General features: G+C 43.9%; 1 gene segment (V, D, J or C); it reads left to right on the top strand.

Moving 5' to 3' along the window:
• Positions 1–25,341, top strand: part of LOC100919230 — a 92,889-nt gene continuing 67,548 nt past the window's right edge. The window contains 1 exon segment of the V gene segment in view: positions 1–111. Coding sequence covers positions 66–111 — 46 coding nt within the window.

Here is a 25,341-nt window from a genome sequence, read left to right as displayed (position 1 = left end):
GCCTGGCAGAGCCCGGATCCAGCTGGTTCTCTCTGGGGAGCAGAGCTCTCGGGGTCCCCTGCACCATGGCCTGGCCTCTCGTCTGCCTCCTCCTGCTCACCTGCTGCTCAGGTCAGGGCTGACCCTGCTTGTCCTGCTCCCTCCTCCCTGAGGTCTCCTGTGAGAGTCTCCAAGCATCTTCCCCTTCTCTCCTAAGCTGGGACATTAATGTCTGTCTGTGTTTCCAGGTTCCTTCTCCCAGCCTGTGCTGACTCAGTTTCCCTCCATGTCTGTGTCCCCGGGAGCCACAGCCAGACTCATCTGCAACCTCAGCAGTCAATACAGCAGTTACCCAATTGAATGGTTTCAGCAGAGCCCAGAAAAAGCTCCTTGGTACCTCATGTATGTCACAAGCAGTGGAAGCGTGAGCAAGAGCGAGGGGGTCCCCAACCGCTTCTTGGGCTCCAGCTCTGGGGCTGATCGCTATTTGTCCATCAGCAGTGTCCAGCCTGAGGACAAGTCCCATTACTACTGTGGGGCAGGTGATAGTGATAGTTACCTCAGTGCTACATTCAGTGAGGAAATCCCTACCAATATAGCTAGGTACTTTCTTTTGGCCTCTTAATTTTACAGATTTACCTGAAACACAGAGATTAAGTAATTTACTCAAGATCAAATAGCCATTATATGTCACTTAAACTCGGGTCTTTCCAGCTCTGGAGTAAAAAAAAAAAGGGGGGGGGGAACCACAACCTACTTCAGTAGGGGCCAGAACACTGAAACCAGCATTCTTACAAGGTGTTAAGTCAGTGGGATCTATATTTTCTTGTCAAAAAGCACTGGAGTGCTTTGTCATTGCCTGCTCTGGACTCCTCATTTTACAGGTGAGGGAACTGGGTCAAATTGTAGTTAAATGACTTGCCCAGCATCACGGAGATAGTAAATGTGTGAAGCCAAATTTGAATTCACATCTTCCAGAATCTGGATTCAGAACTGTCAACTGTGCAACTTCCTGCCTGAAGAATCTGGTAATACCCTCCAGAAATGGACAAAACAGTATTATTAAGTGTTCCTTGAGCAGCACCATGCTAAGGACTGGGACTGAAAATAGAAAACACAGCCCTTGATCTCAAGGAGCTCCAATTCTCCTAGATTTCAGGGGTGGGTCAAATGGAAAAGTCCTGTGGTCCTTATGAAAAGGGTCGTGGTCCCTTTAAGAAACTGTATTTCTTATTGATCTGTGATACACCTTCAGATTCCCAGCCCCTCCTGGCTGAGGCATATCCTCCCCAGACAAGTTGTCTTTCTGGGAGGCCAGAGCCTTTGATTCAGTTACAGATCCTGGTCAAAAAGTATCCCTTTGAATTCCAGTAGGAGATCCAGGCTCTCCCAGCCCACACTGGGTCTGAGCCAACTTGAGCTCTCCCAGCCCCCACTGGGTCTCATCTGCTCCGATTGTCCCAGCCCCCACCAATATAATAAGCTTCCATCAACTAAAGTCTTTATAGATGGACCTTGGCAGCTCCCTTTGATGCCAGGACCTTCTGTTCATCGAGAACTGCATTCTCAGTGCAAAACTCCATTTCCCCTAGATCTGCCACTATAGAAGTCAGTCTCTGGTTAAACTGATTTCTCTCCAACAGTAAACTTTCATTTTGCAACTAATATTCGGGAGTGAGTGAATTCTTTCACTCCTAAAACTTGCAGCTGATTTAAAGGGGATTCTTAACAACTCTCTTATAGCCACTAACCTCGAGACCACCAGGAATCTGGACCATTCAAACAGCATCATTTAGGGTACAGCAGCAAAGCAGGTGGTCCTGCCTCTTATTTAACGACATTTATTCTTATAAAATTACATCCCTTTGTGGTGGGAAAAAATTTGGAGAGCTGAAGTCTATGGGTGAAAGAACCTTTTTTGCTGGGTCTTACAAAATTGTGACTACAGGACTGCAGGCGCCATTGCCTGTCTGTAACTCGGCAAACACTTTATCGGCCTTCCCTCCAGACTTTCTGAAGCCTCACTGGCTCTTGGATAGATAACCATCTGTCAGGTGAAAGATCAGCCTATTAAGGAGGTGCCAGGCAGGAATTTTGGCAGTAATTACTGAGAGAGAGTCCTCTGTGATTGCCATAGGACAAAAGATTTCTTTTTCTTTGAAAGAGATGGCAAATGGGGGCTTCCTTGAACTCCTGGAGGAGACTCTCCTCTTGCTGTATAACCCAAAATGTTTCAGTCAGCTTTTGTATGAGTAGTGTACCCCATGCCACAACCCTCAGCTGGAACAGAGTCAGCACCAGGTGCTGTGCCCCAAGAGGGCCCCAATGGCATTCAAAATGGCTTCTTAAATAGGAAGGGAGTCTAGAGAGGGATAAATTTCAACATGTGTACAATGTCAATCATTTCAAGATTGCTTCATAATGTGTAATGAACGGAAGGGAAAAAATTTTTAAAAGCTTTCTCTTTAAAAATTTTAAAAAAAGGAGCGCTAAATGTTTTTAAATTTTTAAAAGGTTTTTAAAAAAACGGGAAATACCCCCAAAAAAAAAAACAGGGGAGGGAAAATTTTAAAAACCCGGTAAAAAAAAGGCTTTGGGGTCGGGTTTAAAGGGGAAACTTCCAGGCCCCAAAAACAAACCACATTTTAAAAGGTTGCCGGGATCCAAATCCCAGGGTTAAAAAATCAAATTTCTTTTAAAAAAAAAAAAAAGGTCAGGGGGCCCTTTGCCAGGGGAATTTCCAAAGGGGCCTTCGGGGAAATTTCTTTTCCTTTCAATTTGGGTTCCACGGCCTTTCTGTCGAAAAAGGGGTCCAACCCTTTGGGGGATGCCTTTCCCAGCCCCTCCCTTTTTTGGGGGCTTTATCTTCCCAAACGCTTTTCAAGGGGTCCCAAAAGGGAAAAAATTGGGCCCCCTTTCGTTTTTCCTTTTAATTTTTAAATCTTTGCCGGAATCCCTTTTTCCCAAATCCCAGGGAAACCCTTTGGGAGCCCCTTTCGCCTGGTCCTTTGGGGGCCCAAAAGGGGCCGCCCTTTTGGGCCCAGGCCAAGGGCCCCCTTTTTTGGGGGCCCCCAAAATTCCTGGGGCCCAAATTTCCCTGGGAAAAGGGCCCCCCCAAAAAACCAAAAGGGCCCCCTCCAAAATGGGAAAAGGGGGCCCAAGGGGGGGCCAATTAAACCCCTTTAAAATGGACCCCCCCAAACCGGCCTTAAACAACCACCGGGGACAAAACCTTTAACGGCCCTGGGTTGGTTTAAAAAGCCGGGTTTTAAACCCCTCCGGGGAATTTTAAAACCCACTTTCCCGCCTCACCCCACCCGGGAAAAAAATTTGGAATTTAAAAGGGGGCCCCCCGGCCTTCCCGAAACCCCACCCCGGGGGTTGCCCAGGCCCTCCCACCACCGGGCTCCCAACGCCCCCCTGGGAAGGGAAAATTAGGGGGAAAACCCATCTGGGCTACAATTTTTCCCCCCGCTCCCCCCAAACCCCTAAAATCATTTCAATTTTTATTTTTGGAAATTTGGGCAGGGGGCCCCCCCCCTTCCCAAACCCTAATTTAAGGGCCTGGCATAAGCCCATCCTCTAATTTTTCCCATGGGGCCAAAAAAACTCCCCTTTGGGGAAAATTTCTTTAAAGAAAACCCGGGTCAGGCCCCTTTGGGGAAGCGGGGTAATTTTTAACCTTTTAAATTTTTAAAACCCCGGGGCAAGGGTTACCAATTGGGTTTTAAATTTCCCCTTTTTAAAATTTGAAGGCCATTGCCAGCCCTTTTAAAAAATTTTACCCAAGGGGGCCCAAGGCAAATTTTTTTCAAAAGGAAAACCCAAGAAAAAACCCAAACCCCCTTTTGGGTGGAATCCCTTTTGGGGGGTCGTTTCCCTTAAAATTTTTTTCCCTGGGCACCAAAAAATTGTAGGGGTATCCATTCGTTAACTCTTGCTGTTTTCTTAATTCCCCTTTTTCCCAAACCCCCTTTATTCAAAATTAATTTAAATTTTTGAAAAAATTAAATAAATTTTAAATCCAACCTTTTTTTTTTTCCCTTTCCCCTATTTTTCCCTTTTTTAAAAACAATTTTTACTTTTTTTAAACCGAAAAATTAAAATTTAAATAAACCACCCCTAATTTGGGTTTCCCAAGTTCCCACCCCAAAAGTTTAACCCAAAGAATCAAATTTTCCCAAAATTTGGAGGCTTTGGATTTTTTTTTTCAAAATTTTTCCCCCTTTCACCCCAACCCCCTTTTTTTCCCCCCCGCCCTTTTGGGTAGCTACGGTTTTTTACATTCCTTTCTGGGGCCCCTATGAAATTAAACAAGGTGGGAAAAACCCCCCCCCCCTCCCATACTTTTAAAAACCCCCCAAACCCCCCCTGGTTTTTTAAATTTTAAATCCTTTTCTTTGCATTCCCCCCCTTAAAATTTTGTACATTTTCTCCAAGGACCCTTTAAGGGTTTTTTAAAATTAAAATTAACCCCTAAAAAGAAAAATTTTTTTTAAATAAAATCCTTTTGGGGGGTTTTTTCCAAAAAAATTTAAAGGGCCCGGGCCCCAGGGATACCCCAAAATATAAAAAACAAAATGGGGTTTTTCCAGGGTTTTGGGGGTTTTTAAAATTTTCCCAAAGGGCCTTTCCCCTTTTCCCAAAAAGTAAACATTTATTAATTCCCCTTTCCTTAAAAAATTCCCAAAAGGGTTTCTTTCCCCCAAAAAAAAGGAAAACCCAAATCCGTCAAAAGGGTTTTGGAAAATTAAAACCCTATTTTAATCCCCTTTCCATTTCGGGAAAAAGGGCTTCAGGCCCTTTTTTCCATACCCTTTCCCTTGGGATTCACTTCCCTTTTTCCCTTTAACCATCCCCTCAAGCCTTCCCCAAAACCCTTTTCAAACCAGGGGCCCCCCGGCAAACTTTCATTTGTAACCCCAAAGGCCAAAAAAACCCAAAAGGGCGGGTTTATAAACCCCCTATTCCAAAAAAGGCCAAAAATTTTAAAAATTTTTAAATTAAATTCAAAACAAAAAACATCCCCAAAAAAAAAATTTTTTCCTTCTAAAACCCCCCCAAATTTCTTTAAGCCCGGGAGTCCCCCCCCCCCGGGCTCCCAACCCCTTTTTTTGTTCCTGCTTTGGGTTTTCCCTTTCGTCCTTAAAAGGTCCCCCCCTTTTTGGCAGGGCCTTTTCCCTAAGGCCCCAAGGGCGGGGTTTCCCCCTGGGCCCGGGAAAAGCCCCCCAGGGGTCGGCTTACCCCCAAACAAACCCTAAGGAAAGGAAAAGCCTTTTTAAAAGGGTTTTCTTATAAAGCGAAATTTTGGGGCCCGGTTTTTGGTCAGGAAGAATTAATTTTTTGGAATTTGGTTCCCTTAATTTATTATTTTTGATGGGAAAACCTTTAGGGACCCAAACTTTCCCAGAGCAGGAGAGGCCCCGGACCCAACTGTGAGCCTCACGCTTGGGTGGGACCGCCCTGGCCTGTCTGTCATGGGAAGGATGAGCCTTTTCTCGGAGGCGCCAGAGAAGCCCCAGGCTGGGGTAGGGGCTGTGGAGGGAGGGGCCCCCCCGGAGGGGTTGGGGTCCACTCAAAGGGCAGCCCCGGGGGAGGACTGTTTCTGGGAGAAGTCCCAGGAGGGGGGCCCCAGCTGTTAATAATAAAGCCCCCCACACCTTTGTTCTGAAGGCCCGGGGGAGTACAGTCTCCATTCCTGGCTTCTCTTTGTGGCTCCTTCCCCATGACTCCCTCTGACTTCATTCCCACAAGAAGGGTAATGCCCTCCCTCTTCTTCTCTCACTCTGGGAATCCCCCTTCAAGGCTCAACCCAGGCTCTTCCTCCTTTCCTGCATGGACTTGGTTTTCGGATCCTCTGGGTGTTGGCCTCGAAATGACAGATTTTCCCACTTTATTTGGGCAGTAGTTCTTGGCCCCCCTTTCCCCCCAGGAGGGGTTCCCAACAGCTTTGGGGTAGTTTTGTTTTCACTGTCCCCAGTGCTCGGCCATGTGCCCCCTCCCAGACCAGCATTCAAAAATGCTTATGGAGGAATGTTGGAACAAAAGAACGCAGGCTGGGTTGATTCAGACTTGGGGTGCTTGGTAAGTACCGGACTGGAACATGTTGAAGCTTGAACATTGAGAACCAGTTCCAGGCCAGCCACATGGTTCTTCTCTAGGACGTTCCTGGAATATGCACAAACATGTCTGATCTTGCAGGAATTGTTAACGTTGGGAGATGTGGCTGTCACCTCCAAGGAGACCCCGAGTTTCAGCAGGATCTGTGCAGGCATGTATCCACAACCAGGGAACCGGTCTCCTGAGGCACAGATCCCTTTTCCCAATTTTTAAGGGCTTTGCTTTCTTCCGGTATGAATTATGGGCTTTCCAGTGTTTTATTTTGTTTTGCCTGACATTTTGAATCTTTATGGCCCGCCGTTAGGGAAATAACCTTGTTTTGTACTCTCTAAAGTGATTGTTTTTATGCTCCTGAGGTTGTTGTTCTTCACTCTCTGTTCCCTCAGGTCCTTTAATTATTATTATATTGTTGTATTGTTGTAGGGAAATAAATAATTATTGAAAATAATAATCTAACCCTATATAATTCCTGAAGACATGAAAGGTTTCTATCCTTTAAAAGGGGATGTGTTCAAATAATTAAATTTTCACCGGACAACTCCAGTCTTGGACCCACCTATATTCCAAAGGTAGGAAGGAAATTTATGGTTACCCTTTATTTCCTGGGATGTTCACTTTTCCCCAAGAGAGAGAAGGAAATAGCAGATGATTTAATAAAGTTTTTGCATTATATTCAATCTGAGATGGTTCCCAACCCACCATTTTCTGCCCAACAAAGGGACTTGTAATTCCAACCGATATGATAACCCCAATGGGAACAAGGAATAAAACTAGGGATTCCAAAGGGAGTCTGATGAAGCACCTGCCCATGTGAGGAAACCCAGATGGGGAAAAGGTCACCAAAAAAACATCTTATGGTCTTTAATAAGAATCACTTATTTGGATCCAGGAAACTGCCCTTGTCTCCCCTTCCCGGAATGTAACAGCTGATTTTCTCAAGATCCTTCCCATTCATCCTTCCCCTTTTGTTTTCCTGTTATATATTCATAACTTTTTATACCAAAAAAAGTCCTTGTCTTTCTCTTTATTTTCTATAAAGGCTTCTCTTTTTTTTAATAAGTATGTTTATGGAGATGCCCTCCCCCAAAATGTATTACTAACAGTGCAATTGATTAGGATAATTTTTTCTTTTACTGCATATTGTCAGATTGCTTTTTTCAATTTCTAATTCGCCATAAATGAAGGATGTAACTTTTCATCAACCTGACAACATTGAGTTTTTTGTTTTAATATCTCTGCAGTATTTGGGGTTGATCCCAGTTGTTCCAATTCATGCCTCTAGTTAGTTAAAAGTAATGTTTGAGTTATTTTTCAATTGATTTTAAATTTGTGTTTTTTCCCATTTGGATTTTTCTTTATATTCTTGGCCTATCTATCTTTATTTAGACAGGGTTTCTACAAATTTTAATTTCTTTTTGAATCGATACATATACCTTACCTCTTGAGGGTAAGTATGTGGTTGAGTCTTATCGTTATTCTTTCTCAACCTTGGTAACTAAACTCTAAATTATAAATGAGTTGAGCCATTATTGGTAAAAGTTTTTAACTCAATGAAATCAAAGGCCTTTGATATATGACTTTATATTTTTAATTTAAAATTCTTCTTTATGTTCAACCAGATAGAATGTTTGTAAAAGATATGAATCTTGTGTGGGAGAAGTTTGGGGACATTGGAATTTATTTCCAAAGGATTTCAGCCTTTTTCCTTTTTATTATTGAACTTATTCAGAACCCTTTTAAAACAAAAAACAACAAGTTCTCACCTTTTTTTTAATATATGTACATTGTTCCTCACTGGGAATCTCCACTTGTGCAATGAAAGGAGGGAGTGTTTCAACTTTGTCTGGGACCATCCTTTGTCCATAATTACATATAATTTTTGTATTTTTGTTGTCATCATATCTTTTTGTTTGCTCTTTTTTCCCTGTAATAGTCACCCTAAGTCTTTCCCTTGCTTCACTGAATTTTCATATTTGCATTTTTAAAGTGAGGTAATATTGTTTAAGAAATTATCTTAGACATCCCCAATAGAACCTATTAATTTTTTTACCAGAAAAGAGTAGGATGAATGTTTTGATAATCAAAGGTTTTCTTTTCTGTTTTGACTTTCTTGTGTGTTTATGAAACTTAATAAAAGTGTAAAAGCTCATTATAGTACAAAAATTAAATATGTCATATATTTTTATTTTATTATAATAATCTTTATTGATTGAGGAGATAGAAGATACGTTTAAGTTAATGCAGTATAAATGGAATATTTAATTTTTTCTCTCTTTCAGGTTGGGCATGGTCTGAAATCAAACAAGACAATCCCAAAGCTGGACATTTTTTGGAGGAATTATGCCAGGCAATTTATAAGGGATGTATTTTGGACCAAGTTGAGTCAAATCTGTAATTTGGCATCCAGCTAGTGAGGAAATAATAATGAATGTAATGAATATGGCAAGACTTTCAGCCAGGAGACATTTTTTTACTCCATACAAGAAAATCCATATGGCTGAGAAACTTTATGAATGTAATGACTGTGGGAAGGCCTTCTGCTGCAAGATAGATAGACCTCATTTGACATCAGAAGATCCATACTATGAAATATCCTAAGAATGTAATGACTATGGGAAGACTTTCTGCCTGACTACAGCTCTTAATTTACATTGAAGAATTCATGTTGCAGGAAAATCTTATTAGTGTAATGAATGTTGTAAGGCCTTGTGCCTGATCAAAGAACTTACTCAAAAATCAAAAGATTCATACTGGAGACAAACCTTCTAAGTGCAGTGAGTGTGGAGACCTTTTCTTCACAAGAGAGACCTCACTTGATATTAGAATATTCTCACTAGAGATAAACCTTGTCAAGGTGTTCTGCCATAGTACATTTCTGATCATGCATCAATCTGGAGAAAAGCCAGGTTGCAATGGGGAAGTCTTTTGTTGGAAAAGTAGGATATGAAGTATTTAAAAAGTTCTCACATGCAAAACTGTCCTTAAGAACGAAAGCAAAAACAGCTTAAATGACTTGAAATTGGTAGAATAACCAATGGATGCGCCCAGTGTTAGGATTACACCATCAGTTAAAAACCTTATGTGACATTTTAACTGGAAACAGTTTAAACTCACCACGCCAGCTTGCAAAAGAAGCTCAAGAGATTTTGAGAGAGGTTGAAGGGTGTGGTTGAAAGTCACACAAATATCCTTAGAAATATAGTTTTTTAGTACACAAGAGGCACCCACAGCATTCCTTCATCAAGCAAGACACTGTGATAGAATGGGTGAACCTCCCAACACAACCAGAACAAACTCTTACTTTTGCTAGTGTTTGTGTCTAGAATTTTATTAAAGGCAATTAAGCGAAAGCAGACAAGTACTGGGGAAAGATTAATAAGATATACACCTTTTATACTAATGCACAAATTAATGTATTTGAGACACCAATTAAATTTAACTACAACTCCAAATTTTACAATTTTTAAAGATAAAGATATTACATAATTGAGGGATTTTGAAGAAAAGGTTTCGAGTTCCTCTTTAAAAGACCAACTCTCTTTACAGATGTATCCAAAAAATATTTTCCATATATTCCCGACTTAACATAAGAGGTCAGAACTGCTTTTCAGTCCCTCAACAGTGTGAATTGTAAACCCCATAGCTCATCCCATTATCCAGGGCCAAACATATTTAACTGATTCAGCCTATTCAGTAGGGTGGTAAAAGTCCCAAGCCCAAATTTTGTACCTTAAAATTTATCAGTCCTTAAGGAACTTCAACAAAAGTGAGAAAGCATGGGTAAATTTATATCTTGATGTCCCTCTAGTTGTGACTTCCAGGTTTTTTGGGGTGGTAATTAAAGGCAGATAGCCTTCTAACCATGTTGGCCAACACCCTTTATTTCAAGCACCAAGAATCTCATTCCAAATATCATCAGGCTTTGGGAGCTTTACCTTTTAAAAAAAGAGGGAAGGTGGGCATTAAAAAACCTGTACACTTGCCTTATTTCATGTCCCACACTGCCTCCAATAAGAACCCTTGTGGTTTGAGACCGTGAAATTTGGCAAATGGATGTGACCCATTAAAATCTTTTGGTCCCTGTCTTTTATCCATGTTGTGGTAGACACTTTTTCAGGATTCTGCAAAACCAGCACAAAAAGAAACAGCCCAGTGTCACTGAATTTTACAAGCTTTTGCAATCATGGGTGTGCCACCAATGAAAACAGAAACGACCTATCTATACTTTAAACATTTTACACTTTAATGCAAAGTTAAATTTTTACAGCCCCAGCGTATTTTCCCAAGGAATATGGAGGAAAGAGAGACATTAAGTCCCAAAACAAAGGAAAGGGTTTGGCAGCCCAAGAATCTCCATTCTAAATATCATCATGCTGCTGGATTTCCATAAATTGGAATAACAAGGAGGGAAGGTAGGAGCATGAAAAACCTGTACAGCTTGCCCTTCCTTTCTTCTCCTACACGCCTCCGGGAAGAACGCTATGGTTTGAGACCCAATGAAATTTGGCAAATGGATGTGACCCATTATAAATCTTTTGGTTGTCTGTCTTTATCCATGTTGTTAGACATTTTTCAGGATCAAATGCAATACCGCAGCAAAAGAAACAACCGAAGCCTAACCCTTATACAAGATTTAATCATGGGTGCCACAACAATGAAAACAGACAACGACCTGTCTATTTTTAAACATTTTCAAATTTTTTGTACAGTATGATTTTGGGCCATAGCTATTTTGAAACCTCAAGATAGAAGTAGTAGAGAGGAGAAAGAGAACATTAAGACGCTCCAAAAAAAGAAAGGGTTTAGGCGAAAATCCTTCAAATATCATCAGTCTGTCAAGCTTTACTTTACAATTTTGTAAACGAGGAAGGGTAGGAATAAACAACCTGTACGCTTGCCTTCCTTTCGCCCTACCTGCCTCCTGGAAGAACGCCATGGTTTGAGACCCAAGAAATTTCAAAGGCTATGAACCATTATAAATCTTTTTCCGGTCTTTATCCATGTTGTGGAACCTTTTCAGGAGAAATGCAATATCACAGCAAGAAAACCCGGAAAGAGTCACTGAAATTCTTTAACATTTGCAACGGGTGTAAAGCAATGAAAACAGACAACCCTTAAATTTCTAAAATTTTTCACATTTTGTGCAAGAAGATTTACAGGAAGCATTTTTAAACCTGATAGACAGTAGAGGGAGGAAAACAGAACATTAAGATTCCCTCCAAAAAACAAAACAAAGGGTTCAGGCAGCCCAAGAATCTCATTGTAAATATCATCAGGCTGCTCAAGCTTTACGCTTTACGATTTGGAATAACAAGAGAGGAAGGTAGGTGCATAGTACAAATCTGTACACCTTGCCTTCCTTTCTAGGCTCCTACACTGCCTCCAAGGAAGAACCCTCATGGTTTGAGACCCAATGAAATTTGGCAAATGGATGATTCCCATTATAAATCTTTTGGTCTCTTCTTTATCCATTTGTTAGACCTTTATGGGTTAAATGCAACAGCAAAAGAAAAACGAGATCCTGAATTCCTTATACAAGCATTTGAATCATGGGTGTGCCACAAGCAATGAAAACAGACAATCGACCTTATATTTCTAAACATTTTCCCCTTTATGCCAATAAGATTCTACATGCCAGGTTTGTTTAAACCCGGGACAGACAGAAGTAGAGGGAGAAACAGAGATATTAATGCCCGCAAAAAAAAGGGGTTCAGGCAGCCCAAAATCTCATTCAAAATTATCGGCCGACTTTATCCAATTTGAAATAAGGAGGTTGGGAGCATAGTACAAACCTGTACAGCTTGCCTTCCCTTTCCAAACCCACACTGCCTAAGGAAGAACCCTCATGGTTTGGCCCAATAAATTTGGCAAATGGGGTTTCCCATTATAAATCTTTTGATCGCCTGTCTTTTATCCATGTTGTGGAAATTTTTCAGGATTCAAATGCAATACCAGCAGCAAAAGAAACAGCCAGTATACAATTCCCTTATACAAGATTTAAAATCCTGGGTATGCCAAAGCAATAAAACAACTTGACCATATTTCTAAACATTTTGCACACTTCTTGAAATAAATTTTGACCATTAGATAAATTAATCCTCAAGTAAGACAGTTTTGAGAAGAGAACAGACATTAAGACCCCTTTCCAAAAAAAGAAAGGGGGCCCGGGCAACCAGAGAACTTCAAATTATCTCTTTAAGTATTAAATTTTTTGATTTTTACAAAATTTATGGCCTGGGCAGGTTTTATAACCCAGGAAGGGCAGGTCCAATGCAGGGTCCACATCTTTAGAAATTGCCAGATGTGAGGGAGACCCAGAAAAATGGTGAAGGAAGGGACCGAAGGTAAACTGTTGGGGGGGGCTTGTATCCCCACAGATGTACAAGGTTAGATGACTGCCTGAGCCAAATTCACCCACCAGAGATGAAAGAAAGGAAAAGACCAAGAAACATTGGGGGTTCCCTGTGACTTGTCACCACGAATGACATGGGTTAAGGGTTTGACTCATGGACATCAAAATTGTAGGACTTCAAAACCCTCAAGAATCATTGGATTTCTGGACATAAGAGTGTTGGGACTTCAAAATGTGTGGAATCATTGGATTCCCCACCAATCAAAAAGACTGTTGCATTATAAACTTGGGGGATAGTCCCTGAAGTAACAATGGAAAATAGATTGGTTTTGGACTATCTTCTCGTGAAGAACATTGGGACTTTGTTTACTACCCTTCTTCAGGACTTCTAAACCTTTCAACACTAGTTGATTCATATTGTTTTTGTTCACTACTTGCATGGAAATTGATGTTTGTTACCAATTCAGCCCTGCTGGTTGTGGGGAGTATCATCACTAATAGGTGTGCTTATTGATATGCGTGTAAATCTCCCATGTGAATTTTTCTTTCTGTTTCTAATAAAACCCTTTAGCCCAAAAACCGTTACAATCCCCACTTCCCTTTGGTGTTTTTTCTTCCCCTTCCTGAGGTTCGGGAGGGTAATTCACCTTTTAGTGCTTCCCTTTCTCATAACTCAGGGGAAGCATGATCACCTCCTTTTTGGTGTTTTTACCTTTTCTGAGAAGTCAGGGAGAGTGTGATGCCCTCCTTTTGGGGTTCTCACCTCCCTGAGAAGTCATGGATGGTGTAACCACCTGTGTTCTAAAACAAAAGAAAGCAGGAGATGTAGAGGACTGAAACTCTTGATTCGATGCACTGAGGTCAGGACAGCCGAGCACTTACCAATTGGACAATGCTCTATGGACATATGCTTAGATAATAGCCCTTTCCATTATCCTGTGCTGACTTGATGATTGGTGTATACAGAGAAATGTAGGAGGGACGGGGGGGAAGAAGGAGCCTTTGGATGTGGGAGGAAAAAGGAAGGTTGCAAAATCCTGCTTCCAACCCCTTCCTTCTACCCTAGAGACCAAAAATGGGCAAGGACTTTTTGCTTATCCTGACTTTTGGTGATTCTGGATCCAGGGGCAAGCATATCACTAAACCTTAACAGTGCACAGTGTAGAAAAACCTTTCAGATGAAGGAACTTGTTTGATCCCAGAGAATTTACACCTGAGAGAAAATTTATGAATGCACCCAGATTGTGGAAAGGCCTTATTTGAGAAAAAAAAAAACTTATACACCACCAATGGATTCATAGTGGAGAAAAACCTTATATATATAGGTAGAAGGTAGAAGGTCCTTCCTGTGAAAGGATTTTCGTACATCACAGAATTCAACCAAGAAACCCCATCAGTTTAGTAATGGGAAAGGCTTTCGTTTGAAGACAGCTCTTGTGTACATCAAAGGTTCCAAGGGAAAAACATTATAATTAATCAGGGGAAATCCTTCATTCAGGGTCCCATCTTACAAAGAGAGTTCACAATGGAAGGAACTTTATTTATAAATGTGAAAATACCAAGGGAGCCCATGTTCCAAACACCACAAAAGTTCATGCAATGTTTTACAAATAATGAATAGGGTGGGAAAAGCTTCCCTTTAGGGTATAGTTTTTATGTTTATATAAAACGTTCTATTGAGAGACTTTTGAGGTTAATGAATTGGAATTTTACATCTTCTAATTAATAAATTTTGGTTCCCTTGATCATAATTTCAGGAGGGTTTTAAGTACACACACTTAGCTAAAATTAGTAAAAACACGTAAAATAATACCAGAGGTTCCCAAATTTTCCATATGGTTGCTCCTGGTGCTTTTGTTTACTCAATTCAACCCCTCTTCCCTACTTTGCATGGTATTCAGGCTAATTATTCTTTAACAATTTAAAGTTCCCAAGTGCTTCAAAATTTTGTGAATCCTAAAACTTCCTCAATTTCTCTATAAATTCAGAATCACCATCTGTTCTTTTCCCCTTTTCTCTTATGGAAAATGTTTTAACACTCAATCAAGGCAGGAAATCTCAGGGTCATATCTTTTTAAGGTTGAGGACATAGGTAAAGCTTATGTCTGATATTTTCAAAAGAACAAAAAATTTGTCATTATAGGATATGGTTGAAATTTTGTGTGTTCAAGGCAATCAGGGTTAGGCTTGCCTATGGTCACACAAATAGAATTATGTCTAAAGGTAATTTGAACTCATGTCCTCCCACTTACTCTATCTACTATAACCACAACTGCCCCATTTTTTTAAAAAGGCAGTATAGGTGTCATTTATTCAAAAGAAATTTTAAAACCAAATATTCCAAAACTTCACCGAGTCTTGGAAGTCATTTCAAAACTTTCAAAAAGTCTCGGCAAGTGGTGTCATTGTCCCATGACATTTTAAGTAGCCCTGACCACATCCCCAGTGACATGGCTGGTCCCTTCCTTAGTCGAAAATGAGAGAGGGTTGAAGGGGAGGCCTGATCCCATCCCTTTTGATAGGTTAGTTAACAATATTTTGATGAATCTTTGAGGTAGTCGTTTTTCATCAACTTTCCAAGGTTACACAAAATGAATCAGAGGTCAATTGCCCCGTTTCTTGATTACCCTGAGAATAGCAGTCATGTACACTCACTCCAATGTGTGAGTATGAGTGCTCCATGGAAGTGTCCCCAGAAGGAACATGGCTTGGGAAAGTAATGTTTTGTCCCCTTTAAAATAAGAGATGGGGGCCACCAATGATCCCCAATCATCCACTCTAAATTTTGATTGCTCCCCACCGGTATAGAGAATATGAGAAATAATGTCCACATGTCTACTTCAAAAAAGATGTTTACGAGGCAGCTAGTTGGTGCAGTGGATAGAGCTTCAGCCCTGAAGTCAGGAGAACCTGAATTCGAATCTGGCCTCATATCCTTAACCCTTTCTAGCTGTGTGACCTTGGGCAAGTCACTTAACCCCAACTTCCTCAGCAAAAAAAAAAAAAAAAAGACAAAGACAAAAAAAAAAAAGAACAAATTAACTAGAGAAATTAAGGGTATTAGAATACAAAGGCTCTTCCCTTCTTCAACTTCTTGGAAGGCAGCAAAATCTGGTTTGTACGCCCCACACTTAAGTTTAGAAATCTCTATACAATTTCTGTTGAAGAAAAAGTAAAATAATTGTTGCCCACCAAAAAGTTCATATTTTTACTGAAAGGATACATATACAAATAAATCAATTCTAGGCAATTTGAGGGTAAGGCAGTCTTGTCTATATAAACCCTTTGGGTAATCGGGTATTCTAAATGGTCTCCCTAAGCTGGCTTAACCCAAAAAAGAGAAGGGATGTGACTGACTGGTCACACCAGGAAATCTTTAAATAAGGAAAAAAACATCTGGGGTCCTAGAGAGAATTTCTATTCCTTCCTAAAAATTGCTTTTAATGGTAATTTTTTTGATTTGATTTTCCCCAGATCTTATAAAGAACTTTTAAAAGGAGGCAGCGCCTCAAGCTTACACTGGCAAATTTGATTCCTTCCTAACAAATACTGGTTACACAAAAGATTATTATAAATAGTGAATTGCGTGGAAATCCATTTATCCAGGCAGATAGCAAATAAAATTCAGGGGAGTTCTCTTTTTGAATAAAACCGGACATAGACAAAGCAAATAAGCTCTATGGATGGGAATAAGGAGATTTAAGGAGGCAACTCCAAAATCTTTCCAGGGCAAGCCGAAATCAGGGACATGCTGGTCATCGACTTTTATATTTTGCTGTTTTCAAAGTCCTTGTGGACTTCCAAAAAGTCTGGAACCATGTGTTTTCTTTCAAGGAAATCGAGAATTTTCTGTTTTCAAAGTTCAGACCAACACCTCCCTCACAAAGGCCAGGGTCCTTTGTGTCAAGGAGGACCACACGGTGCCCGGTCAAGGTATGGTGGGTCTGGCTGTGATCAATCCAGCATGGCCAGCAGGCTCTACCCAAGTCGGACAAATAGCCACTCCAACATCTGAGTGGGGATTCACTAAACTTCTGCATTGCACGCCTTTGCTCCCTTCTCTGACAGCCCCCCCTTTCTCTGTCCGCTTTTTCAACTGCATTTGATTCACTTTTAAAACAAGAAATTGTCCTATTTGAAGGCGCAATCTGTTAACATTGCTTCTGGTACCATTTTCCTTGAAGCCTCTACTTGCCTTGAAAAATTTTCCGAAGATCCCAGTTGTTTGAAGATCCATTTCTTTCCCCGCCCCCCTTTGGCTAGTTCCATGGGCAGTCATTCCTGGGAAGGATAAGCCAGGGCTAGGAGCAGGGAGAAGGGCCCAAGGCAGATGAAGGTCAAAGGGACCAGAGCAGGCCTGCAGTACATTTACAAAGTCAGGTGAATCCATCCAGCTCAGGAGAAGCTGCCTGAGGAACTGGAATTCTGAAATTCAGGCCTGTTCTCAGTCATATGTACCCAGGGCCCCCTCATCAGCCAAATAAGCCCAAAGGACCGCCAGGCAGTCAGAATGGGCAACGGGCCAAGGCGCATGCCACCCAAAACCACGGCTTCCCGCTGGGCTGGCTGGGGAGCTGGTGGATGCAGGCCTTCTGCAGTTCCCAACAGCCCACCACGGTAGGACAGGGCCTTCCAGAGCCAGACCATCCTCGAGGGGCACTGCAGCCCCATTTCCCGACATTTCTCCCGGAGACATAGCCTGAGATGGTCAAGAGGGGACCCACCCGGCAGCCTTCAAAGATGCCCCATCTCCGGTGGTCCTGGCTGGCCCCCATGGCTCCCCTCCACCTCCCAGCTCCCTCATCCTGACGGCCAGCTGGATATCTGCCACAAAAGTCGGGTCCCACTACCTGGGCTGTGACGCCTCCCAGAATCTCTCCAGCCTCTGCTGGGCCTCAGGCTCCAGGCTTGTATCCTTCAGTATCTCCACAGCTACAAGGAGGCTCCAACAGGCTACACTGGGCCTGGGCAGTAGGTCAGTTTACACTTAGTTAGGGTGGATGATTCTAAGATCTGGCTGTCCAGGAAATGGCCCTAGGCTCCCCCAGCTCTCCCAGGGGGGGTGAAAAGAGGGGGCCCTTTGAAACCGGGCTCCCAAGGCCTTGCCTTTTGGGGGATCAACTCGGGGCCCCAAATTCCTCCTAAGCCCCTCCTTTTGGTTAAACCCCCTTTGGGATAGGTGGGGCTTGAGGGGACCAATCATTCCTGGTCCCTTCCTGGAATTTTCTTTTCCCCAGGCCCCCGCCCTGGAGCAGGCCTCCTTCGGGGATGAGGTTTTTCCTTTTGAGGTTTGGGGGAATTGCCTTTCAAAAACTAAATCCCAAAAACGGTTTATTTTTATTAAAATCCAGCTGGGCCCGAAAAACCAAGGCCCCCGGAGGAGGCTTATTGGTGTTCAAAAACATTTAAAAAACCCTCCCCCAAGGTTTGTATTGGTTACATGAACTACTCCCGGTCAAACATGGGAATTTAAATTAAAAATTTTTTTGGAAAGGAACATCCGGCCTTAAACAGTGATGGGGCCAAGGGATCTACTTTAGTTAAACCTTACAAAGTCTTAACTGTGTTCTTCACCCCACACAACCCCCTTTTACAAAAAAATTAAACCCCAAAAAATTATGGTCAAATTTTATTAACATTTCTAACTTGCTTATCAATCTCTTCATCAGGATCATCCCCCTACCGCCTCCCATCCCTCCTTTTGAAAATCATCATTTTAATGGCATTCTTAGTGATTTGACAGTGACTTCCAAACTTTTTTTACAATTTAATCTAAGGGGCAAACATAGTGGCAAAGATGATTCCACTTATAGCTACTAACCCAATCCCCAAATTGTTTTGCACCAGCTTCCACCAACCATGACCACCGCCAGTACTAAAGGGAGATTTAAACCGGGGTACATGTCAATCTTATGGATGTTCTTTCGTGATTTCTTTAACAATTTGCCATTTTCATCAACCTGACAGGTGGACAAATTCAGTTTCCCACAGATCCCTCCTTCCCTGCTAACAAATAGTCTAGGACTAGGATGTTGTCACACTGCTTCCTTTGTCTGAGTTGCCTGATCAGCAGTAAGTCTAAGGCTTGAGTGGTTTGGTTGGTTACTATCTCTAGGACTGCCCATAGCCTAATCAACTGATTTAACATGTATATCGGTGTTCGGTACCCCCAACTACCGTCCTGGGCCCCTGTTGCCGGTCCGTACCCTTTTAAAATTCTCTCCGGAGGCCGGGCATCTCCCCACCCATTGGCATCATTTGTGTTAAAAAGTATCAATGCGGTTGAGCTATTCACTGTTGTTTCCCTTTTCTAAATCTTGAAACCTATCTCCAATTGGCCCCAACGCTTGATGAGAGAAAGAAAATTTGATCTAATTATACCTATATAACAAACTCCAGTCCAATTTGGGTAAATGGGTATAAGACTTCTCACCATAAATCCAATAATGCCCTTTCAGGGCAGGACTATCTTCATACCAGAATATAAAGGATCCACTTGAAGGTGGAAAATACCTGACATCCCAGGGACCTAAGGGCCCTCCTCCTGTATTAGAATTACATCTCCAAAGATGACTTCAACCCCATTGGCAGGTACAACCATTTTTCCCGTTAGATCCTGACGGGAAAATTAAACATTTTCCCTAAAGGCCTTTCTATTCTCCCCCATTCCATCCTGTTGGACCTATGCTATTCAAGGTTATACATGTCCATATCTGGGGTCCCTCTGGATCAGAGATTAAACAGCCAGGTGATATTTTCCTCACACACCCCTCACTACTATTAGAACGTTGGATACAGCGAACCACTGATCCGTCATAACTGGTTTGATTCCATCTATTCACATACCATTGCAGTCTTGGCGTTCCCTTTTTCTTTGGTGGTAAATGTCCATGTCATTCACCCCCATCCATGACCCTGTCCAGAGATTCAGGAATTCTTCTAAAACTGCGGTCAGAGTCCGTGATCTTTTCTTCTCTGACCAGAAACCGTTCTATTGTGTATCCGACCTGTTGCTCAAGATCCAGACCGGGAAAAAGGAACAGGAACCCAGGGCCCCGGTGAGTTGATCAGGTCCCCACATATCCAACAGTCAGTCAATCAAAACTAGTGGCTTTGTTTGGACGGGTTTGGGGTTTTTCCCCCCCTGCCTCAACCAGTACAAAAAGGAGTACCCACATAGAATATATAATACCCTAACCTAACAATAAGCAACAAAATGTAATATCTAATAAACAAGAAAAGTCCCGAGGTTCCCCAAAAGACAAGTCAAAAGATTTTACATGCAAATTATCAGTCTTCCTACTTGTAATTTCAGTCCCTTTCAATGTTCCTGGATGGTCTCTACTGCCCATTTTTTTGGTGCATCCAGGGCCTTTGAATGAGTGGAAGTGTCCCAACCTTGTCTTTGGTGTATCGCCAACCAAGTCAACAGGATCTGGAACGGCCTTCCCCACTCAGGGTCAGCTTGTCCTCCTTCCACGCCAAAACCAGGCCCCAGTCCAGGCTGAACTTATGCCTGTAATCCTGGGAGGGTCTAAAAAAGCCCTTTCAGTTGTAAAGTTTTCGATGTTAAGTAAAGACAGAACAATTTTTTAAAAACAAACCTTGGTCTCAAATATTGGGATCCAAGGAAGAATTTTGAATCCTTTGGATGGGGTGACCATACAATTATTAAAAGGCCCCCATCCCTTCGGGGTTTTGTTCCTATTTAAAAGGCAAGGGGGGACTTGGTCCAGGGCAATTGTGTTCACCCTTTTGGTTTTTTTTTCCCCAAACCTTTCCATTTTCTTGATGAGGGGGGGTCAGGGGTATTAAGTTTTAATTTTCAAGTTGGGACAATGGGAATTTGCTTGCATCCTTTCCAACTCCTACTCAATATAAACAAGAATTTAAAGGGGTTTACACTGCAGGCTTTGGGGAGGAATGGGGAGGTCCACCCAGACAAGGTATAAGACCACGGATTTAGAGCCCCACTATGGGTTTTGGTCCACCTTCTTTGGACGGGTATAAGGGCCTTTTTCCTTTCTTCGGGCCCCCTTTCGTTTTCAAGGACACCCCGGGCCAGTTGGCCCATTGGTGGGAAACCAACTTAGTCGACCACTAAGGTCTTGAAAATGATTCCTGTGTAAAAGGGGAATTCTCTTCCGGGGCCAGTCCCCTTTTCCCTCGGAGACCCTGCCCCTCTTTTCTTGGGGTAAAATTTTTTTTCCGGGTAAGGGAATATTACAAAATCCAGAATTCACCATTTTCCCCTATCACATTTTTCCCCCCCATTTTGCCTCCCTTTTCCACAAACGTTTTCCCTTTAAATAAAATCTTTTTTGACTAATCCTTGTTCCAAAAAATTTTAAAAAATTTTCCAACCCTTTCCAAATTTTTTCTGTTTCCTTCTTTCCCCAAATTTTATCCTTTTTTTTCATTTCTGAGAAATTTTTCCCTCCCGGTTTAAAAATTTTCAATTGGCTTGAAAATTTTCCCTTTGGGTTTCAAATAATTTAACAAATGTAGACTTACAAAAATTTTCCCCTTTGTCACAAAATTTACATAAATTTTCATAAGAATTTAAAAATTTTTTTTTTCCCCAAGAATTTTCTAAATTAATATTTCCAACAGGTTTAAAAAAACAAAAAACCCAATACTTTGCCCAAAAAAATTTTTCAAAAAGGACAAACCTATTTCCTTGGGCCCTTAAATTTACAATACCATTTAAATTTCCCTTTTTCAATAAAAAATTGAAAAGTTCTTTCTAAATTAAAAAAATTTTCAAACAAAATCGCATTAACACCCAAAAAAAAAAACCATTTGTTTAAAGAAAAAAATTTCCATTTCCCCCCCTAAAACCCCTTTCACTTTGGGGGGAAGGAGGGTTTTCTTTCCACCCTTCCCCTTCCTTCATCTGGAAAAGGATTCCCTTTTTCTTTAATTTCCTCTGAAATTAAATTTAGGCCCCTTTTTCCTTTCATTTTCCCCTGTTCCCTTTTTTTTCGGTCCCTTCTCCTCCAAACTGTTCCATTTGAATTTTCCTTTACCCTTAAATTTATTCCTTTAAAAAAAAAAATCCTAAAGAAACTTACAATGCAAATTCCCAATTTTCCTTGTTTTCCCTTAACATTCTTTTGGTTCCTGTGAATTTTTCCAGTTTCTCAGACTCCCACCCTTTACCCCGGGCCCCAGCCGGGTCCCTTTTTCCCGCTCTTTTATCCTTGTTATCCTATTTTCCCTTCCTTTTACCCCGTTTTCCCATTTCCCCCTTTTCTCCTTTTTTCCCTTATCCTGGCCCATTTCCTTAAAAACCTTTTGCTTCTTTAAATTTCCAAAGGGAAATCCCCCTTAATTTCTTTTCCTTTAATTCTCCAAGGAATAAGTTCTTTCCCTTTAACACCTGTTATTTTCGGAAGGAGTTCCAAATTTTCATTTTTAATTTTTTCTGACTGGGTTTTTCCTTTTCTTGGGTGAACTAACCGATAGCCTTTTGGGGGGCACCCCACCCCAAATTTTTCCCCAACCCATTTCCAGCCCTTTAACACCCCCCTGGGCATTTACAGGATATTTTTCACTGGGACCCCGTTTGGGGGGCCCCTTTTATTCCCCATGGTTGTCCCTGGGTCCTCAATAAACAATTTTAATCCCTCATTAAACATTGGGGCCCAGGGAAATTTCTAACTTTTTGGGAAAACGCTCCAAAACAAAATTTTTTTTTTAACTCTGACCTCACTTTTGAGAGGGGTCTCTTCCTCCCCCCCAAAAAATGGGCTTTTTGAACTTCTCCCCGGGGAGGGGGATCAATATTCCCCTTAACTCCGTTTCTTGAGGTGCCTCCCTCCCTAGGGGAGGCCTTGAAATTTCTTCTGCCCTTCTTCTGGAAATTCTGCCCTTCTTTGTTTCTCTGGGGTTTGCTGGGCCCAAAACTTTGACAACAAAGGTCCCATTCCGTTCCTTCCTTTTCATTTTCTTTACCCCTCTCCTTTTTTCTTCCATTTTGGGGGTGGTTAAAAAACTTTGCAAAATCCCAAAGGGATTCCCGGGTTTTAAAATCTTTCTCCCCTTAAAATTTTTCCCAATCCAAGGAAACCAAACTTGGCCAAATAATTCCCACCAAATTTTTGCCTCCAAAAGCGAATTAAAATTTTCACCTTTCCTTTTTCAATTTCCTTCCAGCCTTTGGCTTCCTTGTTCCTGTTCTCAAGGTCGAACCATTTGGGCATTTCCCCATCCCTTGTTCCCAAACAAGCACATTCCCAATTTCCTTAGTTCCCCGGGGCCGTCCCCCGCACCAACAAAATTTCAGTTATCTGGGTTCCAAAAACCTTTATCCCCAAATATTCCAAGAGAAAGCCACACGGTGGGATTCAATACCCCATAATTTGTTTTTCTTCCAAAGTTTTTTACTCCAACCCCCCACTTTTCTTTGTCTTGGGGGGGATGCAACCCCATGAACCGGAAAAAATCCGGGGGTGTACCAAGGTAAAATTCCCAAAGAACCAATCCCCGGGCCCAAAAATTGGAATCCACAAAATATACCGGGGCCCAAAATTTGCACCCAGAAAAAAAAATAGGGCCATTGGCCTTGGGAAAAACCAAAATCCCCGGGGAGTATTCGAAATGTTACAAACCATACTTCGACAAAACCCCAATTTTAAGGTTGGAGGTCCCATAAACCTTTATCTCTTTGGTTTTTTTTTTTTTTCCCTTTACAAGGAACTGTCCAGGTTCTCTTCATTACGGGGCCAAAGGGCCGCTTTTGTTAATATCCACAAATTGTCTTAACTTTTTTTCCCCCCCCCACGAGGCCTGAGATTCAAAATCTTCTTCCGGCCCGGACCTGGGGGATACCCTTCAGGGCCCTTTGTTCACCCTTCAAGGGTTTTTTTGGGACCCTCTCCCATTTCCCTCCCCGGGGTTTAATTCCCCCCTCTATTCATGGAGAAAGGGCCCCCCCCCCAAAAACCCCCAGCCGCTTTTTTCCCCATTTTCCACCCCCCAGAAGGGGTTCCCCCCTCCCAGGTGCCCGGGGTCCCGGGAGTTTCCCCCTACCCGACCGCCACTCCCCCCGCATTTCCTCGGGCCCCCCCCAGGTTTTCCCCCTCCGGGTGGGGGGCCTGGTAAGGCCTTTCCCAGGGGGGGGCCCCAGACCGCCCCCTTCCCCTCCCGGGAAAGGGAGCCCCTTGGGAAGGACTCTTCCTTCCCTTGTCCCAGCCGGGGATTGGGGGCCCCCCAAAGGGTGGGTGGGCCCCGGAGGACCTAGCCCGGAGGGGGGGGGGGGGGGGCGCACGGCCCCCCTGGTCCCAACCGGCCCCCCCACCCCCCGGCCCGGGCTGGGAACTTTCCCCGGGGGTGTGGGGCCCCGCCGCCTTTTCCCCACCGGGCCCCTTTCCCGGCCCTCCCCGGGTCCCTTTTCCCCGGTCCGGAAACCCGAAAACGGGTTTGGCCGAGGGGGCAAACCCGGGGTTTCGTCCCCGAAACGGGCCCCCCGGGAGGCCAAAGACTTGACGGGCCCCTGGACCGAGGCCCGGGGGGGGGGGGACTCGGGCCGGTCGCCCCCCCCTAAACCCGCCCCCCGGGCCAAGGCCCCCTTCTTCGGGCCCTGGGGGGGGGGCTTTCCCCCCCCGGGCCCCTGCCCCCCCCCCGCCGCCCTTTTCCCTGCCCCTAAGGGAATTTGGGGAAAATCAATTTTATTGGAGCAAACCTCCCAGGCCAGGGTTCCTTGCAACCATGGCTTCAGGTCCTGGGGAGATTGGCCCGTTCCCCGCCCAAACTTCCTTCCCATTTCCGCCGAAAGGGGGGCACCCCTTGGCCCGCCTTTCCCAGCCCCTTTGGGGCCCCGGTCCCCGGGAGTCCCTCGCCCCCTTTGCCTCCCGAGACCCGAGGGGGTTGGCCCCCGGGGCCCCCCCCCGCCCTGGGCCCATCCGGGGAGAGGGGTTTCCCCCCGTTTGTGGCCCCGCCCCCGGGGGCTTTGGGGAAAATGGCCGGGTCCCTCCCCCCCTCCCGGGGGGGCCCCCTCGGGGCCCGGGGGGTCTCGGGGCTCGGGGGGGGGGCCGCCCTCCCCCCCAATTCCCCCCCTGCGGGGACCCCAGGGAAAGGGAGCCCGCGGGGGGCCTTCTCCGCCCCTTCTTTCCCCCAGGCATTCCTCCTTTTTTCCCTTCCCCCCCCTCCCCTTTTTTCCCCGGGCCGTCTCCTGCCCCTAGCCCCTGGTCCCCTTTCCCTTTTGCCCCAACCGTTTGTTTCCCTCCCCCGGGTTTTTCCCTCCCGGACCCTTTCCCCCTTTGTCCTCCCCTTTTCCCGCCCCCGTTCCCGGGCACTTCCCCCAAATGCCCCTCCCCCCCGCCCGGGGCCGGGGTTCCCGGGGGGCGGGTTTTCCCCGGGTAAATACTTTTTCCAATTTGGGTTTCTCCGGGACCCGGGAGCCCAGGGTCGGTTTCCCTCCCCTTTTTTGGGCCATTTGGCCCCAGGGACCATTTTCTTTGGTTTTTTCCCGGGGAGCCCCGAGGAGGTCCGGGAGGGCCCCTGGGGCCCAGGGGGCCGTTTTCCCCTTTGGGTGAAAGGCTGGCTTAACCCCTGTTTGGGGGGGTTTAAAGGGTTTTTGAACACACTTTTAAACCCATTTGGTTCCCTTAATTGCCTTTTTTCCAGGGTTTTAAACCGGGCGGGGCCCAAAGGGGCAGTTTTCCGGCGGAGGGGCCCGGACCCAGAGGTGGGTTTCCTCACGCTTGGGTCCGCTCCCGTTTCTGGGAAGGGAAGCCTTGCCCGGAGGGAAGGGCCCGGGTTTGGTGGCTTTGACCTTTCCCAAAGGGGAGGGGTTCCCTCCCAAAATCCCGGGACTTTTCGGGGAAAGCCCAAGGTTTTCTCCTCTCTTGGGAAATGGCCCCACCTTTGCCAAAAGTTCTCCCAGA

The sequence above is a fragment of the Sarcophilus harrisii genome, chromosome 1, assembly GCF_902635505.1.
Source record: "Sarcophilus harrisii chromosome 1, mSarHar1.11, whole genome shotgun sequence".
Taxonomy (NCBI): domain Eukaryota; kingdom Metazoa; phylum Chordata; class Mammalia; order Dasyuromorphia; family Dasyuridae; genus Sarcophilus; species Sarcophilus harrisii.
The sequence above is the reverse complement of the archived record's forward strand: the minus strand, read 5'-3'. Positions and strand labels throughout refer to the sequence as shown.